This window comes from Drosophila guanche, unplaced genomic scaffold (assembly GCF_900245975.1).
Source record: "Drosophila guanche unplaced genomic scaffold, DGUA_6, whole genome shotgun sequence".
Taxonomy (NCBI): Eukaryota; Metazoa; Arthropoda; class Insecta; order Diptera; family Drosophilidae; genus Drosophila; species Drosophila guanche.
The window spans coordinates 3,119,052-3,137,663 of record NW_022995744.1 but is presented as its reverse complement, the minus strand read 5'-3'; the positions used below and the strand labels follow the sequence as shown (position 1 = coordinate 3,137,663).

Genomic DNA, 18,612 nt, shown 5'->3' with positions numbered 1-18,612 from the left:
GGCACAATTACGCTCAAGTGGAGAGAATGTGGAAACAGCTCATTGGGGGAACCACTTTAAAGAATAAATATTCAAAAACACACAAAAATGATGCCCACAAAGCAAACACCGCCCTTTCAACCCCTTAGAGATCCTTTGGCGACAGCTGTGTCGCAGAGTCGTAGAGTCGCAAAATGTCAACGCTCTCCTCTCTCCGAAAAATGTTTCCCAATCAGAGACGCGTAATTAAAATATGTACCAACAGACCAGAGCGCTGCGGCGGGGAAAAACTCTCAGATAAGAAAACACAGAGCAGAGTAGAGCAGCCCTAGCTCTGTTTGCTTTGCGTGTTTTCCTATAAAACCAAAAGCAAAACCAAAACCAAAGCAACAAACAACAACTTCAGCAGGAATCGCGTTCGGGCAATAATAACAAGAAAAACATTTGCATAAAGCAACAAACAGGGAATGGGCCGAAGCCGGGAGCGCGGAATGGGCAACGGGAAACGGAGACCGACCCCCGAGAGCATCAAGCGGAATTTAATGAGCTGGATGTGGCGCTTGGAGATGATTACATGACACGACTCTAGGGATATGTTTTCTCTGCCTCATAGCAATTGAAAACCCAAATCGAATAACGACATATCGAGCACTTAGCGGACAGCTATGGATCGCGTTTAAGATCTCTCTCTCTCTCTTTGAACGCTCCTAGAGGATACAAAAAGCCTTGTTAAAGTCCCGCCTATATAGGTTCGAAACGCGTGTCACGCTTTCATCTCCAGCGTTCCTCTTTTGGGAGTGAAGGAAAATCTAAAAATTCAAATGCTCCATGGAAAAATCATTTCATTAATGCGTCATTTGTAAAGGAAGCCGAGCCTGACCGGGACTTTGGCCATATGCAACATTGGCCCGGAGGCAACACGGAAGTTGTCTCCACGCTGGGCCCGAAACTTTGCGCCAAACTTGCCACCAACGAGTGTCGGACGCAGATGGGGGCTGGGACTGGGGAGCGTGTGACAGTCGTGTAAAAGTTGATTATTTTTCAGCAGGAGAGAGATAGGGCAGGAGAGTGGGTGCCACCTTGCCGCTGGTACAGTGAATAATGACTTTTGCCACCGTTCGTGGGGCTGCGGACTACGGACTGCCGACTAAGGACTGTGTGAGTGAGTTGCCTTCGGGACAAGTATACGTGCTTTTTTATCTGTCGCCCTCTCGTAATTTGGGGGAGGTTCCTTAGCTTTTGATTTCCTTTCGACTCGCTTCTCCTGTCGCAAAGTTATGCAGGCTCATTAAGTTGTTGTACAGTTTAGAGAGAGAAAATTGTCAGCTTGCTTAATTTGACCAAGTCCTGGGTGCGTTTAACGGGGTGCGCGGTGCTGGCTTTGAGGGCAAACGGAACTCGAGTATAAACAAAAGACTTCCTTGCCACGGCCCCGTCTTTTGTGCTCCTTCTGGATGGCAGTAGCTCATGGCGAGTGTTTAATGAAATGAATTTTAAGAGAGAATTCATTATTATTTTGCCTTAAAATGAAATGAAAAGTGTTCCCCAGTCTTCAGTCTCTTCAGTGCCCCCAAATGCGTATTCCGAATATAATTAAGCGAGACATTGCCAGAAATCCTTTAAAGGAAGAAAGTACCAATTATGCTTATCAGCGCGGGAATATTGTCGGCACGAGGACGAGTTCTGATGATCTATCTATCTAAATGGAGCCTTAACAAATGGGAAACTGGAAGAATGGGTTTTAACCTTCGCACACCCAATGTAAAAGTAAACTGAAAGTTTTAAACTTCAACTTAGACTTAAACGGTTATTCGAGCACGAGAGTGGAAATATCAAAATTTAGTTAGTATAATAGGCATTTACGTAATTTAATTGAATATTTAAAATTCAAAGGAAATTAAAATTATTCAAAGCAGTCTATTTTTCAAGTAACATTTTCGAATTTAATATGCGCTATTTTTTTTTTTTTTAAGTGTTGTATATTTATGTAGATGAATATATTTCCATATTAAAAATTAAAAACAGTCAATAAAATAATTCAATATTATAATTAATTACAAATTTATATGTACGAGTTTGTGTCTTTATTTGTCCAGACTTTCCAGACTTTTTCTGAGTACGGCCTGTCGTATTTTTACTTAGCATTCACAGTACGTCGGAGGAGATATTTGCCGTGACTTCCAAACTATTTAGTATCTACACTAATCCACCCTCTAATTTCTGTCAAATATCATCTTTCATTGGGATAACTTCAGCCACACAAAACGGTGCACCGTTGACCACATCAACTTCTCTGCTCTGACACAATTTCACCTTCAATTAAACTTGAGGTAATTGACAAGGAAAGAAATCCCCATTCGGGTAACCACAAGGTGAATGGGAAAGTGAGGAAAATTAAAAGGAACTAACCAACCATCGAAATCCCAATCCCCTGCCTAGTCTCTGAAGAGATAAATGGCGATGCCTTAAACTGATTGTCTGGATTAAATTGCCATATTGGCGAAATTGCCAGAGACACGGCGTCACTTCATTCGACTCCCCTATACTACATTTCGACTTGACTCTCTCACTCTCCTCGGCAAGTATCGAAAACTTATTTTTGATAAGCGCAGTTATAATTGGATTTGGAGGAAGTTGCCATCGCAAGTTGCGGGCAGGTAGCACCACAAGAAGTCCTTCCTTCGATCTTTCGGAGTTGAAGATGGAGTCAGAGAATGATTAATCTACCTCCGGAGTATTTAAAAGCCAGGACTTCTTCCAGAAGCAGAAGCAAGCCAAAGGGAAAATTGGAAAATGCGTTGTTTGGGTGCGATAAAGACGTGTTGTTTGGTGTTGGGTCTCCGTCCCTGCCTGTTTTCTTTTTGTAAATGTTTGCTGTCAAGATAAGGACAACACAGCGTGTGGTGGCTCCTCCTCCTCCGATTTGGATAAGGGTTCTTCTCAGCGGGGAAAGGGAGCAAAAGGAGTTTGTTAGGAGTGGAGTTTAGCGTTGCTAAGCCCATGGACGGGGACTTAACAGGAGACAAATGAAGTTGTTAGCGGGTGGTGTCCCCACAAAGAAAGGACGAGGCGGATGCAGTTACTTGGAACTTGGCTTTGATGTGTGCCCACTGCTCCAGCCGACTGGTCATTCGGTCGTTAATTGAGTTTAATTATTGGGGCGTTAATTCGGGAGATGGAAATGGCATAAGTCAAGAGGGCACCAAAGTTCAGGGAGGGCTGTACGACCAGGGGATTTCGAGTTAAGCTATCGTTAAAGCCAGATTAATCGATGCCTAAGCAGGTCCTGGAACTTATAGCCAAGCTTTGATTAGTACCAGAACTGTCAAAGATGCCACAGAGAATAACCCAACTTTCCTCTTCCTCCCACAATGTCCATAGCTCATTAAACACTCCGCATAACTCAAGACAAGCCAGGAGGCATCTGTACCAGCTAACCCAAAATGATAGACATTTATTTGTTCCCATAATTAAACGCAGACAATGCCAGCCAGCATTGTGCGGGGGCATTTGGCCACGGACAGGGCCACGCCTCCCCTGTCAAATATTTCAGCCCTGTGTTGGAAACAATTTACAAAATGCAAATGGCAACGCTTCCGCCTCTCCTCAGACACCGCTTAGTGCACCCCTTCCAGCCTTTAATGAAGCTGCTGCCAAGTCAAGGCATAAATTTGCGAAATTTCTGAAATTTTGGGTACTTTTGCCTCCGCCCGGGGCGTTTGTACGTCCATCCGTTAGAAATCCCTGCCACATGTGACTTCCTCCAGCGCCTCATTGTTGATTTTTCTAAATGGAAAACCAACAATTGACTTGGAAAATCCTGGAAGTTTTCTTTGGAAACTTCCCTTTGGATGGCAATTAAAAATTGCTAAAAGATTCTCTACCTCTACTCAGTCTGGCCCTTCACGACCCCCTTAGGCTGACCGGGTGAGATGAGAGACCCTTTTCGAGACGACATCTCTCGCAGTCAGCGCCTATTGTTGTATGCAAATTAGTGACGGCAATGATTATACCCAGTAAACGCCAAACAGAGAGGTATATTGAATTTTAAAACGGGTTTGTACTTGTGTATGTTAAAGCTGTTGTCCAAAAGGACAAAAGGGTGTTGGTGTCAAGAGAGAGATAGAGAGAGAGAAAGAGAATGTGTGTAGCGGAAAACCCGATATAAAAGAAATAAATTTTATAAAATTCGGAAATTACATAATTCATTTATAAAGTAACTAGTGATGGTCGTCCACTCTTTGCTTCCTAAATGTTTTTGTTTAATGACTTATGTGCAAACAAAATTAAGTTCCGTTAAGTTAAGACACGATACCGAGTTCCGGGGAAATTTATTTTCGGGATGTGAACACACAGTGAGAAAGCCCCTATGTTTTATAGATTACATTTTAACAAATGGTTTTGCATGACACAGCATAGAATGCTGGTAAACTAAAATGTAAAGCAAATCCAAGTGAGTGGTATCTTTCGGTCGACATCTCAGCTTGAGCATTTGTTTCGTGAACTACAGAGGGTGTTGTTTCGTTTGTGTTGTTTCTAAGTTTTAATTGTGCCTGTCTAATGGGAAGAGGTTGAAATATGGGAGTGGTTGGCAACTTGGAGACTTAATTAGCTTAATAAAATAATTGAGTAGAATGAAATTGATTGAAATATTTATTTCCTATAAATGCCACCCTGTCACTGCTGATCGGTGAGTCTTTAATTTGAATCTTTATCTCGGCTGGCATTAAATTTCCCCCCAGAGAGAGATACAGAGAGAGAGAGAGGGATTGAGGAAGAGGGTGAGAGAGAGGCAGCAAAGTTTTTCCGAGCCCACACCCATCAATCCCCATCAGGACAGACATCCACGTCAAAGTTGCACACTGCGCTTTTATGCAGATAAATTGTCGGTTATATTCTCGCCCCCGACAACCAACCAAACCCAAACTCAGTCACAGAGCCAGGAACCAGGAACCAGAACCGTTCCCCCTGAAACCTCCTGAACGTTTCGTTTGGTTGCCTTTGCTGTCGCGTCAGTTGTTTTGGGCCAGGCCAAGAGCCTAGGAGGGGAACAGGAGATATGGAGATGGTGCCGGACCGGATCCGAGGCCAGACCTAACCAGAGTGTCGGAGAGAACTGCCTTTGCCTGATTGTTTCATAAAACTTTTCTGCAGCAAGGCAAGCAACTATTGTTGTTGCCGCCTGCTCCTGTTGTTGCTGTGATTTGTGCAAATTAATTTGCTTATAATTTTTACGCTTAGTTAAACACAATTTTGAGTGATTTTCACACAGAGCAAAATGCTTGGGTGCCAAAAAGTTTTCCCTCTTCCTGTGGCAGGCGGCGGCACAGTGGGCCGCACAGGGCTGAATAATTTTCAAAAATGTGAAAAGGAATGGTAATTTGAATGGGAATCTATATTAAAGTTGAATCCCCATTTAAACTGGTAGAGAACCGATGCATTCCCCCGGGAGCAGCCGCATCGACCATTGGCTTCGTTAGCAACTACAGAAAAAGCAAAAAAGGTACATTTAAATTGTATTTCCGGACAGCCCACAATCGCATACACATTTTTCCACCCGCTTGAACGTTTTTCATATTTTTATAAATTGCTATAAATTGAGAAATTAATGCGATACGCGACAAAAGTCACAGGATCCGGGCAGGGAGCAGGTCCAATTGCTACTCCTGCCGTCACTGCTGCTGCTGGTGTTGTTGGTCGGTTCGCTGATTCCACTCCGATTCGATGCGAACATGTGGCAAAAACCGTCGAGACATTAAAAAATTGTGTGCGCGCAAGTGTGGCACAAACAAAATGTTCACTTATTTGAATAAAATTCGTTGCGACAACTTTTTGCCCTTCCAAGCAGGGCAACATTTGGCCGTAAAGAGTTGGGCCAGGCTCCAGCCCCACTGATAATGATGAAGTTTCGACCCTTCCAGAGTCCTACAGCAGTCTGGGACTTTAAGCTGAAATTTAAACAGGATACTGGTGACAACAGACTGCAGTAAATGTGGCACTGCGACCTGTCTGCAGCTTAAGTATTCCATGCACACACGCACATCGTTTCAGTCCACACATTTCGTCAGTTGCTTCAATTGGACTGATTTAATTGAATCAGTTTGGTCCGTCTAGTACGAGTAGCAGTACTGTGCCGCCTCTCTATGGCCTCTTTCTGTGTCTTTCAATTTACTACCCCCCACAGCCCCTGCTCCCCGCTGCGTTGTTTCGGGTCTACTCTAGACTCTCCCTTTCCCTTCGTCTGCTCATATTTCGTCTTCTTTTTTTGTGCACACGTTTGCGTGCCATGCACGGCATAAAAATTTTGACACAAAGGCCGTTGCATACAGTTGGGCGCACAGACCTCACTCTCGGGCTGTCTGTGCATTTGTTTGTGTGGCCCCCAGTCGCAGGAACTTGTGCTGAGGTCGTTGTCATGCACTGATTTTGTATGCAGCAGCCATGACAATCTCACAGTCCTTCAGCTTAGATCAATTGAAGATCCATTTTCAAATCAATTTCCTTTCTTTGACTACATTCCCTTTGTTCCATTCTCCACTTTTCAGTTACCTCTTGACCTCACTGGACTCATGCACAACTTTCGCAGAGCACAATAGTTTTGCGGAAAACTTTCCTTGGTCATTTAATCCCATCTCTTGCGAGTATAAATAATGCTAAATAAATTACCACACGCATAGAAAAACAATCATTACACTTGTGAGCCGAAGAAACCAATTTCGATTAGGAAGGGAAAAAAAGTGAAACTAACTTTTACTCCATTCATAAAGCAAATGAGTGGTGTGGTCTAGGAGGAGAGCGAACTCCGTTGTGAGGCCTAGTCACGTATGAGATTTCTTATTTACGATAAAGAGACACACAAAAAATAGCAAAATAGCAAAAACAAAGAAAAGAAACTGTCTTTCCCAACCCCCCCACCATCCATCTAATCCTACTCTTCCGTAGAGCCAGTCAGGCAGAAAAAAGGCAGACTGCGGCAGAGACAAAATACAAGAAACGGGGCCCCGCCACCAGTAAAAAGGCCAAATATTGAATTGTGCGTAATTTACGATAAAAAGGGGAAAATTGGAAAAGTTTTACCAGTCTCTCAGACGGGGGGATGTGGGATGGGCTTTCCTTATTTATGTAGTTCGTGTGAAGGGGCTGCCAGCCAAGCACGTGTTCCCCCCGAAATACGGAGGCGTGGCCTTCGGGCTCCACATAGGAGGAGGCACATCGAACAATCATGTAAATAACAATTTTGATTGCCCGAATCGAAGCGAAGGACCTGCGCTCATCCATGCGTAAGTATGTGTATGTCTGTGTCTGTGTCTCCAGGACCAATTGAAGCATTTTTATTAAATATTACAAGTAGATAAATAAATTAGACTAGGACTATGCAATGTTGCCTGAAAATGGATATTGGGCCCCACGTGCAGGGAGAAAACATTCAGTATTAACCTTCGGCTGTAATTTTTTGCATTTCACATTATTAGACACATAAATCGGTCACAGTTTTACACCTTTTGTGTGCCACATTAAGCTGATATAATTCTTAAGCAGATATTAATATTTGGTACACTTCCTGAAATTTAATGTCTGCCAACAATTTCTGTTGGCAGTTTTTTGTCCACATCCACATCCCCCTCTCTATTCCACAGAGTTCTGTACGAGATGTCGTATGCGTGATAATGTGAATTTATGCCTTAATTGCCAAGTCCTTTACAGCGAATATTTCGATTGGAAAAATATCACTACACCCCCTTTCCCGCCCACATTGAACTGCAGCTGTTTCGACGGAGCCCATTAAATCGCATTTGGTTAGCCGATTGTGGGGCTCTGTAGGCTGTGGGTGCATTCCTCCTTTCGCCAGACTACAAAAACATTTATGTAATTGCTGTTATCGACAGCAACGGACTCTGGAAAATGGCCTCGTGGCTGCTTCCTGGATCGGGCAAATGGCCGTTAACGGGCCTTTAATACACTTTTGATTGGATTGTCGCACAAGTTAATTGAACGGCGCAGCAGCAGCAGCCGCTGTCATCGACGGCATCGTTGAGGATGCGAATGAGGACAACGGCAAAACAACATTGTGCGGCTGTTGTCAACGCCTAGCCTAAGCCACTATCCGCGTTTTTAGCCCGGCCAACACAACACACAAAAACCCGTGGCAATTAATTTTGAAACTAGTTGGCAGGGCTTCATGTCCCATATCCCGCATACCCTCCCAGCCCCTACTGCAGTGATGGCTCGCTCTATGGTGCCGCCAATTCATGCCGATTCATGGAAGCTCATTAGGCGGCAGACTGGCCAACCCCCAAAAAGTATGCAGCATTTTCCTTTGTTCGATTCTATCACCCACACCCGTGAAGCCTCTAAATGTTTCCTCAGCTTGTTAGTGCAACTTTTCCCGGCGACTGTCTGTATCTGTATTTCGGTCTGTTTCGGCTCTTTTTCAATGCTTGAACGCACTTTTATCTTTTGTTGACGTTAGTCCGTGGTCCGTAGGGTAGCTCTTGCAAATTGTTTGAGAATGACCCGCGTAAATTCGCTTTCTGCTTGATTTACTGTAAATTGTATTGTGGCAGTGATTTGGCTTGGGGGCCAATCCCATAAAGAATTACCGGATATCGAGTATGGAGTGCCAAGTGTGCCCGACATGTATATAAATGGATTGAGCTGAAGGCCAGGTCGCACGGCTTTACATTTCCCCATGATTTGTGGGTGACTAGAAGCTTCTACACGACTGGTCCGTATCAAATGGTCAGCCATTTGGCATGTGTCCTGGGCAGGCTGCAAAGGAACTTGCAGGTAACTTACCCTTCTGATAACTCATCATTGCAAATTAGTGACGCATATATGTGGGAGGGGGATGAGAGCCCGATGCTTCAATAAAGCAGCGCAACGACCACCAGCAGAGAGACCTGAAAGAGGAAGGGAATGAATGATCAGCTTTTACGATTGGCGATTGACTTGTTATGTGTTTATGACATAAGAGTATAAAATATATTCCTGCAATGCAATCAGCATAATTAAGGGCCGCCTTCGTCTTGGTCTTTTGCCACTTTAGCACATTTTTCGACGAATACTTGAGGCAGTTAAAAAACCTTTTGCATTCGTTTGTTTGACTTCTCTTCATCCAGCCAGCAAAAGATGGAAGAAGCAGCAGCATTCTAGATGGGATGTGTACTTAGAACTGAGAACCCGCATCCCAAAAGCCCAGTCGAAGAAACAGCCGAAGACGTTCTAGTGGCAGAAGCAGCATCAGCATCAGCATCATCTGGAGGCAAAGAACTAGGGACTCTCCGGGTAAACAATCTCAAGTTTTGTTGGCGTTAGTTTTGTAAATTGCAGGTTGCAACATTTTCATTAAATTAAGTCAAATAGCAAACAAGTGGATAGGAGTGAAGCACGAGCACCGGCACGGGTAAACAATCAAGGCAGTTTGGCTGGCAGGCTGGCTCTTCCCTGAGAGTCCTGTCAACAATAACCGTAAACTGTAAACTGTAAACTGAAAATCGGGCAAGCTGCCTGAGCATTAACGAAATTGCAGCCCAAAGAGGCTCTTCCTTCCGGCTCCAGAGTGAACTTTGCGTAGGAAGTAAAGTTGTCATAAGCTAAAGAGGGTTTCCAAAGGACTGCCACGACGTTGCCTGGCGATGGATTTTGGATGCAATCCCTAAATAACGATTGAAAACGATGTAAAATGATACATCAATTGTGGTTGTACCACCGATTAATCGCTTCTCTGGCTCATAATACTCGGTCCCACCCACTCACAAGGGGGAAACTGAACACCAAACGTCAGCTGAAACTGACAGCGTGTCCTTAGAGCTGCAGTTGGCAGTGGCCTCATCATGGCTGCACATTTTTGCCTGGCTTGGCAAAAGTCAAGAGCTCCCACCCAGAATGGGGTGTGGAGGTTGGCCCTCCTCAGCATAACATTAATTAAGTTTGTAACGACAAATGCCAACACGACACGGGACATACACACAAATCAGACCAACTCCCATGCAAATGCAAAGCGACAACAGCAACAACGTGCTCAAAGGATTCTGCCAGGACTCCTGGTAAAAGACGGGGAGAGGAAGAGAGCGTCGCCGTGTGCAGTGCCAGTGCCAGTGCCGGTGCCGGTGCCGGTGCCGGTGCCGGTGCCGACGTCTGCTTGAATGTCATGACGATGTTAATTTTATAAACTCTTCAGTTTTTAGACCTCCTCCACCTATCATCTCTCGCCACAGCTGCAACTGCAGCTACAGCTTAAACTATTCCCGTTGTTATTGTACCCAGCAGAGAAGGGTATTTATGACTCTGAAGAGAATAGAGCCATTCCCGGACAGACACAAAATCTGCAGGGATATGCAGGGTATTCGAAGACCGAAGCTCTAGTTCCTGGCTCTTTGCTGCGTGTTTGTGTCCACGCTAGTTAACGCCTGCGGTGGGTTTGTGTCTGCGCTGTGACGGATGTGATGGGATGTGCGTTTGCTTCTCTCGCCTGCATATGTATGTGTTTATGTGTTATATGTGTGTGTCTGTCTACATCTGTATTTGTGTTTGTGCTGCTGTTGCTGTCTCGTTAACAGGATTTAAGGAGTCGCTTTAGCTATCGCCTCTGTTGTGGCTTCGTCTGGTTGTTGCTGCTTTAAAAACTGCACCAAAATGTTTGCTTGAATCTCTTTCAAGTTTTTCTTGGTTCTAGCTCTGCGTGCCCCGCCTTTGTCTGCACACGATCCTGCTCTGATTTATTTAAATTTCCGAGCCACGTGCAACATTTTTCTATTTACTTGACGCGCCGCCTCTACCCACATGGCAAAATGGTGCAAAACTCTAGAAGCCAGCGAAACGTAGCACAGCAATCGAGGCCCGCCCCAACAAAAGGTTTGCTCCTTGTGAGGCAGGAAACGCCGACTTTGCTCTGTGCAACAGCGCGTGAATCGGTATATGGGAGGTAAAAATGCAATGTCTAGGCAAACACACTGCAAAATAAAGATTCAGAGTATATATACACGTATGTATACGTAAATGGTAAGGTTGGGGTTGCACAGTAGACAGCCTTTTATTTTTTTATAGCACAGAAAGCGGCGTGCAAAAGTGCAACACAGCTGGCGGCTAAAATAAGAGAAGAGAGAAGAGCCTGGATTTTTAGGACCTGCCTCATTGTCAAAATGGGGCATGGAAAGAATGTCTATTGTGTCTCTGGCTGCGTTTGTCTTTTTTTCTGTGTGTCGCACATGTGTGTTTCTTTATGGTCATTGTAATCAGTTTTTCTTGCCGTAAATTGTATAAAAGTTAAAAGAATTTGTTGCGCTTTTGCCCCGAGGAGTATAATGCAATGGAAAAGTATTGCCATTCCGTTGATTTTTTTCCTTAAAGGGGTTTTGTGTATTGACATCTAGTGATAATTTTGTAAACCCCCGCTAGTCTACACCATTAAAATCATTTAATGTAGAAAATCCGTTTCAATATTTTTGTGAACAAATAATTTAAGATCCTTGCTTCAAGAGTTAGGTCAAAAATCTGCTGTAAAATGTAAAATGAAACTAGAACTGGTACTACTGAGTACCAAGTATTAAAGTTGTGACGCGTAAGAAGCGTCTCACACGTCCCTTCTTGTTTTATATTTAGTTTACTATTATTATCACTTGATTATTAGTTTTGAAGCCATTTGCAATTACAAAATTGGGACAGCCTAAAAAAAAGTATTCACAAACAAAATTGATAATTTTTTTAACACAGTGGCTAATCAGGTCTAGGAATATCGCTCAAGTTTCTGTTCTTGAAGAACTAATTTGGAATTTTAATTTCTTGAATGTACGTCCATATGTGTGTAAAACTAGTATTGATTTACTTTTAATTATATTTGAATCAATGATATTTCATTTATTTAGCTTTATGTGGCGATTCAAACAATTCAGTTTCTCTTGTTGAAATATTATTTTCAACAATTATTGCTCATATTTTCAGTGTTTCATAATCCGCAATCATATTTGTTCAACTATTTGCATACATTTGCTTTTGTTTGGCCTGCTGCCATCCAGCCATCCGAGAGAGCGAAGTGCTACATAATTTAAATGGCAACTTTAAAATGTTTGCCAAACGCTTCATCGTAGTTGTAACGGGAGTTTACGGGCCAGCAGCTAACCAAATACACTCACACACTAGCACATTCACACATGCAGGACCACACTCCCCACACACACAGCATCACCCAGCTGTGTCTGTTTCTATTTGCGTTTAAACCCACCGACTGGCAGGCACACGCTGAAAAGCATTATATTTTTATCCCGCGACTCCGTTGCAGGCCAGAAAAGATATGCCACCAAAGGATAAGGAGGCAAAGAAAGATGCAGGGGAAAAGCGAGAGGCAGTAGCAAGTTCACCATTCGACAGACAGACAGACACCCATAGAGAGGAGAGACTTTTGTGCTCATGACTGTGGCAAATTTTTTTGTTCATGCTCCCGTTGGATTTTAATTAAAATTAATTACATTAAGTGCAGCGAGCAAACAACAAACATCAGTGTAGGAGCAATCCGCGAAGCAATCGCCGGCCGCGAAAACAGACAACGACAACAAATGAGAATCAAAACAAGCGGGCGGCAGAAAATGGAGAATGGAAAATGGAGAGAGCTTTAATACGATTTAAGCGGCTCTCTGTTTTTATGTGGACGACCATAAGATGTTTTTTCTGCAAATTTCCTGACACACATGCGGGAGCGTTCGGTCAAATGGTAATTTTTTTGTTTGCTACACAAAGAATTCCATTTCATTTAATGTTCATTATACTTGGTACCTGGAGGGTATGCCGTATTTGTGTGTCTCGAAGACAGCAAGAGCTACAGGCAGAGTGTGGAAAACATGTTGCCGCAGTAATTATAGCATTATTTTCTCTAAACAGAAATAATTATGTATGGCAATGTCCTGGGTATCATGTTCTCGAGGCTCTTATGAATAGATTATACTTTGCTTTAGTTTTCCGCATAAATGTATACATTTTGTTTGGACTGCCCAAACGAGCCGTTTGCCAGTGTTACACTGCCTGGAATGGTGCCTTCGAAAAAAAAGTACACAAAAAGAATGCATAGAAAGCATAGAACACACACACACGGATCAGTGCTTTCATCAGTGACCTGCATTCCGCATGAATGCCTTAATTTTGAGCGGTTTATGCGTAGTACGAGTAAATCTCATCTGATCAGAACACTCTGCTTCCCTCTTCTTCACAGATCTCTCTGCCTCCTCCCTCGAAAGTATAAAAAGTTTTCAACTAAACTTCAGCTGACAACAAAATGGAAAATACAGCAAATTGTTCAAGTGTTGGGTCCGAGCTCTAACCTCCCCACTACCCCGGACGCTCTCTGGCCAGAACTTTTAAGCAACATCATAAAATACAACAATTGACAACATTTTTATTGTGTAATTCGTATCCATCGTTTTTTTTCGGAGAATATTTTTCTGAGCAATTAAATGTTGCCACTCGGCAGCAGCAGCAGTAACAGCTAAAGTTGCGCATAGAAAAGTTGTCCCAACGGAAAGTTGGAACGAAAAACGTCAAGCGGAAGGAGAAAAAAGTAAAGGCAACAAAATCGAAGCCGAAATCCCACCCCAAAAAGAGGGGGAGAGTGAAATCTCGCTCCCTGATCCAAAAATCAACAACAAATGACAATAAAAATAAGCCAAAAGGAAAACATTCTGTAGTACCAGCGAAGAAAATCATAAATAAAACGCATGTAATCCACGATGGAGTGCTCAAGTTGCTGCCATCAGGACCAGTCTTCGGAACACGATAAGGGGACGTCCCCCAAGGGGAAATATTTACATTTGTGGCTGATGCGGTTGCCATATTGAAAAGTCATCAATCATTTGGTCTGGCAGAATCAGCGGACTGAAAAATTTGTCAGTTTGGCAGCAATTGCGGAGGCTTGAAGCCTGACATTCTCCATTCCCTCTCCATCGTTTATTTTGGATCCACAAGTGCAGGCAAATGAGGCAACTTTAAGAGCCTTTAAGTGGAGGTGGCTTTGCAGTGATGTTGCGAGGGTCCTGCTTCTGCTCGGCCAAAAAAAGGGCAGTCAGAGCAGAAATGAATGGCTGAATAGATTGAAACACCAGGGAAGAAGTGGCGGCCATAGAGCAAAAGTTTACATAACATTAAACAAAGCGCACAATGGCACGAAACGGCAGACTTGAGAGCCCCTGTCCGTGTGCTTGTCCCTGTCCCTGTCCTTGCCATGCTGATGAGTGCGAACCGACAGACAGACAGACAAGCGGCAGGGCAGTTTAAGTGCAGGGCAAGAAAAGACAATTTGTTTAGACTTTCTGGCCCGAACATCGTCCTCAGCCCCCGTCCTCATCTCTGGCCAAGTCAAACAAAAACGAGTTGCGCATAATGAAGCACAAATGCACAAAGGACTCCAAGGGCTTGAAAGCGGGCAACTAGCGGCTAGGCTATATTTTACACAATAAATGTGGCCAAAAGCTCTCGAGTTTTTCTTTAGATGGAGTCCAAGTACAGCTTGAGTACGAATCTATGCCAAATTATCGGCAACCTGGCAAACTGGCAGCCGCACAACTTAAACGCTGATTTTCACTTTCGTGGGCAACTTGTAAGAAATTATTTCATTAACAACTCCAATTGGCAGTCGGTTAGGTGGAAGCTGCCACCCAATACTCCAGTAAGTAGTTTCCCAGCTAAAGTTTTCCGTTTCGGTGAAGTTTGTTTTTGCTAGAGTTTTACTTGCTGCAAATGTTATAATCGTGTTAGAAGCCAAAAGTTGCGGCTGGAGGATTGGGGATTTCGGATAACTGTTTGCCATTGAGGGAGCTGCAGTGCTCTAATTGTGTACGAGCTCTCAGGAGGGAAGTCTCATCTGAGTGTCTTTCCATACAAGAGATATAACCTGCAACTCTTTATGGGTCCCGGCCCCAATTTGCATAGTGTGCCACTGATGCTACACCCATTTTTAGTCTAATCCCTCTTTATGGCCGACTGAGCCATAAACTGTGCGCACTTAATATGAAACATGCTTAAATGCGATTCCCTTTTCCACGGGGGCGGCCATAAATAAATTATGAAAAACGCTTAACTACTTTCGACAGCTTATAAACGCCTACGGAATGTGCGCAGCACGGACCCGGACGCCCGCAACTATTTATGTACGAGTGTTTGTGTGCTCGAGTATCTGTGTGTGTGCCCTGGGTGTTGATTTACAGTGGCATATTCCTAAGACGGAGATGGAGACGAAGAGGAGGCTCCTCCTCGACGGAGCGTCGTTTGGGACTGCGGTTGCTCGTAAAGCAATTCATTTCCCTTATGCATTTTATAGTACGAGTACAAGGATGTGTGCGCACCAGAGGGACTCTGCCAAAGGCAGTCACGAAGCCAGAACAGGGCAGGGCAGAGAGGGCGGGACAGGACAGGTGGAAAACGTCTGAAAATGGCGCAACGGAAGCGCTTTTCAATGAAATTTATGACGCATGGAAACATTAGACGATCGTTGACGTTTACAAGTCCGCGAACGTAGAGGCGCCTGACCCGCCGACCGACCTCTTCCTTTAAATGCCCTGACACCCGAGAAATTTACGAGTTTAAGAAAGTTGTGCACTGTCTGTTTCGGCCTCCCAGCCGCTAATTTTTCCCCACTTTCCTTGCTTGCTTCCGAAAGAATTTCAATTAAATATAATTTATGTGGCCCAAAATGTTGTCAACTTTGATGTGACAACACACAGAAGGCAAAGAGTATGCTGGCAAGGCATGCTGCTCGTTGGACTACTAAAAACCATACTTTAAGTCCGTCCAACACGGACCTAAAATATTTAAGAAAGCAGCCAAGTACCTCGAGAAGTAGCTATTGAGGAATTGCTAGAGTTTCAAAGAAAACAGAAAAAGATGTTTGTCACACGGACATTTTTTTTGTTTCTCTCTCTTTTTATTTATAATCTGTCTGTTTAAACAATAAGTAAATTGTATAATTAATATTAAATGAACAGAAATAGCAGTTTTCCAACGAGCCCTGCTATTGCATATAACATCTTTTCAGTTTTTTGGATTTATCTATCGGGGAGATCGAGAATGTGGTGTCTTTTCAGTCTTCTTACTGTTAAGCTATTGTCTAATAGACTTAAGGCTAAATTATTTTCGTGGTTGTGGAGTCTGTCGATGTATTTCTTACTAGTTTTCTTTATTTCTTCTTTAATGGTTGGAATATTAAGATCTTTGTGTTAAAAAGGAGCATTGGCAATGTGTCGCAAAGTTTTTGATTGGTAGCGCTGAAGTATCTCAATATTTGAGTTGCTAGCAGTCCCCCAGAGCTGTATAGCGTAGGTCCAAACAGGCTTCAGTATGTATTTGTAGAGGCGAATTTTGTTTTCCAAAGCGATTTCTGATTTTCGACTTATCAACCAGGACATTTTTAGTGTTTTAAGTCTAAGTTGTTGACATTTTGCTTTAATGTGGATTTTCCATGTTAATCTGCGGTCGAGATGCAAACCGAGATACTTCAGACAGGTACTTTGTGGAATTGGTGAGCTGTTAAGTGTAACATTTGGACGGATTTCGGGAAATTTATTCTAATTTTCCATCGAAAGAACCAGTCTTCAATTAGGCTTAGCTCACTCTGCAGGAGTTCGGAAGCTTCATATATAGAAGTGCTTGTGGCTAAAACGGCTGTTTCATCAGCATATGTTGCAAGAGTGCAGTTGTTTGTAACGGACATGTCGGCCGTATATAGGGTGTGGAGAGTTGGTCCCAATACGCTTCCTTGTGTATCGTTTTTCTACTGCACGTAAAAGCATCTTTTAGTCAGATATGATTTGATTAATAAATAGTACGGACCAGGTAACCATTTCTTTATCTTGTACAACAAACCTTTGTGCCAGACTCGATCGAACGCTTGTTGAACATCAAGAAATTGCAGCAGTTCAGTATTTTTTGTTTTCAAATGCCGAGACTATATCATTAATAGCCCTGTGACATTGCTCAGGGGTCCCGTGACCTCTCCTGAATCCGAATTGGTATTCAGGAATGATGGAAAGTTCGTCCAAAACACTTTTTCAAACACTTTCGAGAATAATGTTAACAGACTAATGGGACGGTATGATGTCAATTCCGTTTATATTTTGTTTGGCTTTAGGATCATAATGATCTCTGCACATTTCCATTGATTTGGAAAGTGGTCCAGTCTGAGAATCGAGTTAAATACAAGAGTGAGAAACCGAATGCATTTCGGTGGTAAACTTTTTAGGGTGATGCCGTCTATTTTATCAGGGCGCCTGGTGCTTTTTTATTGTTCAAGCATTTGATTTCTGTCACAACTTCTTCATATTTGATGGTTTTAATAGGCAAGCTCTTTTGGCAGGGTGACTCAAGGATTTTTTCTACTTCTGTCTCTGTTATATAATTATTTATATCGTTTGGCTGAAACACAGAGTGCAGATGTTGTGCGAATGCTTCAGCTTGTTCATTATTAGACCCACAGCAAGTTCCGAGAAACTTAGACCCTGATTCCAGCAGGGGGTTATTCCTATGGGTTATATTCATTGTTGCTGGAATCAGGGTCTCAGTTTCTCAGATACTTGCGCAGCTAGAGATTCATTGCGCAAGTTCGACAGCAGTTATCTAAGATCAGATGCAGTCTTGTTGTATAATCTTTTGTCAGCAGGGTAGTAAGTTTCTTGCCAGCGTTTTCGCAGATTCCTTTTATTTTGTATTTTTTGTTGAAGATCGGTTGAAAGGTTCAATTGGTTTGGTTGTTGATGATTTAGATCATGATTCGTGTTTCTGTAGCTCGCATTATGAATTGTATTTGTGAGAAGCTCCACAGCATAGTCTATTCCTCTCCTGTTTTTAACGAAATGTCCAGGCTTATAGCTGAGTCTAAATTAGTTTTTAAATGCGTTAATGTCTGTAGAGGCTATAATACTTTATAGGGCTTTTCCAACATATGGGCTATTGTGCTGTAAGTTGCTCTTATTGAAGAATGAGTTAAGGTCAAAGCTCTCCATTACTCGCATGTGTGGTTGTGGGATTCTAGAGAATACTGCGAAATCAATAAAATCGTGAATTTTCGACTATCAGTTGGCCAGTATGTGGGCACACCAGTTGACAAAGTTGTTATGTTATTGTTTCGTATGCATTTGTATAACTCCGATCCCTTCGGGTTAGTTAATCTGGATCCCCACCATGGATGTTTGGCATTGAAGTCGCCTCCCACGATAAACTTTGTTCCCAGTCCTTGGAATGTTATTATAGAGATAAAAAAAAAATTCAGTCAGAGCTAAACCCATTATATAAATCCTATCAAAAAAATACTGTTACATTTTCTGGTAGCCTGACAACAACCAACAAAAAGGCAGACGAAGAAGAATCAAGCACGCAGGAGCAGAAAACGGAAGTACCGAACACCGAAACACCGAAATTCGTGGTCCAGGCAAACGAAGCCTGTCGCTCCAATCAAGTCTAAGCCCGTATTTATACGGGCCGCTGTAGTACATGGACCGCTTTTTTTATAGCATTTTCAATGCAGCTCGACAGCACAGACTGCATCAGACTCATAGATACTGGACTTTCCCCACTACCCGTATAGCCAATAATGACAAGAAAAATGTGTCAGTTAATAACCAGAAACACTCGGAAACCCAAGAGCAACATAAAGTCACC

The 18,612-nt window shown here is 43.0% G+C and overlaps 1 protein-coding gene across 1 annotated transcript in view; it reads right to left on the bottom strand.

The window, feature by feature from the left end:
• The window catches only part of LOC117580440 (putative uncharacterized protein DDB_G0282129), a 56,959-nt gene that overhangs the window by 29,415 nt on the left and 8,932 nt on the right, over nucleotides 1-18,612 (bottom strand). Inside the window, exon 2 of the mRNA XM_034266996.1 lies at nucleotides 8,776-8,879. Within this exon, the coding sequence (XP_034122887.1) occupies nucleotides 8,776-8,794 (19 nt within the window). The 5' untranslated portion in view covers nucleotides 8,795-8,879. The remainder of the gene's footprint in view (nucleotides 1-8,775; nucleotides 8,880-18,612) is intronic.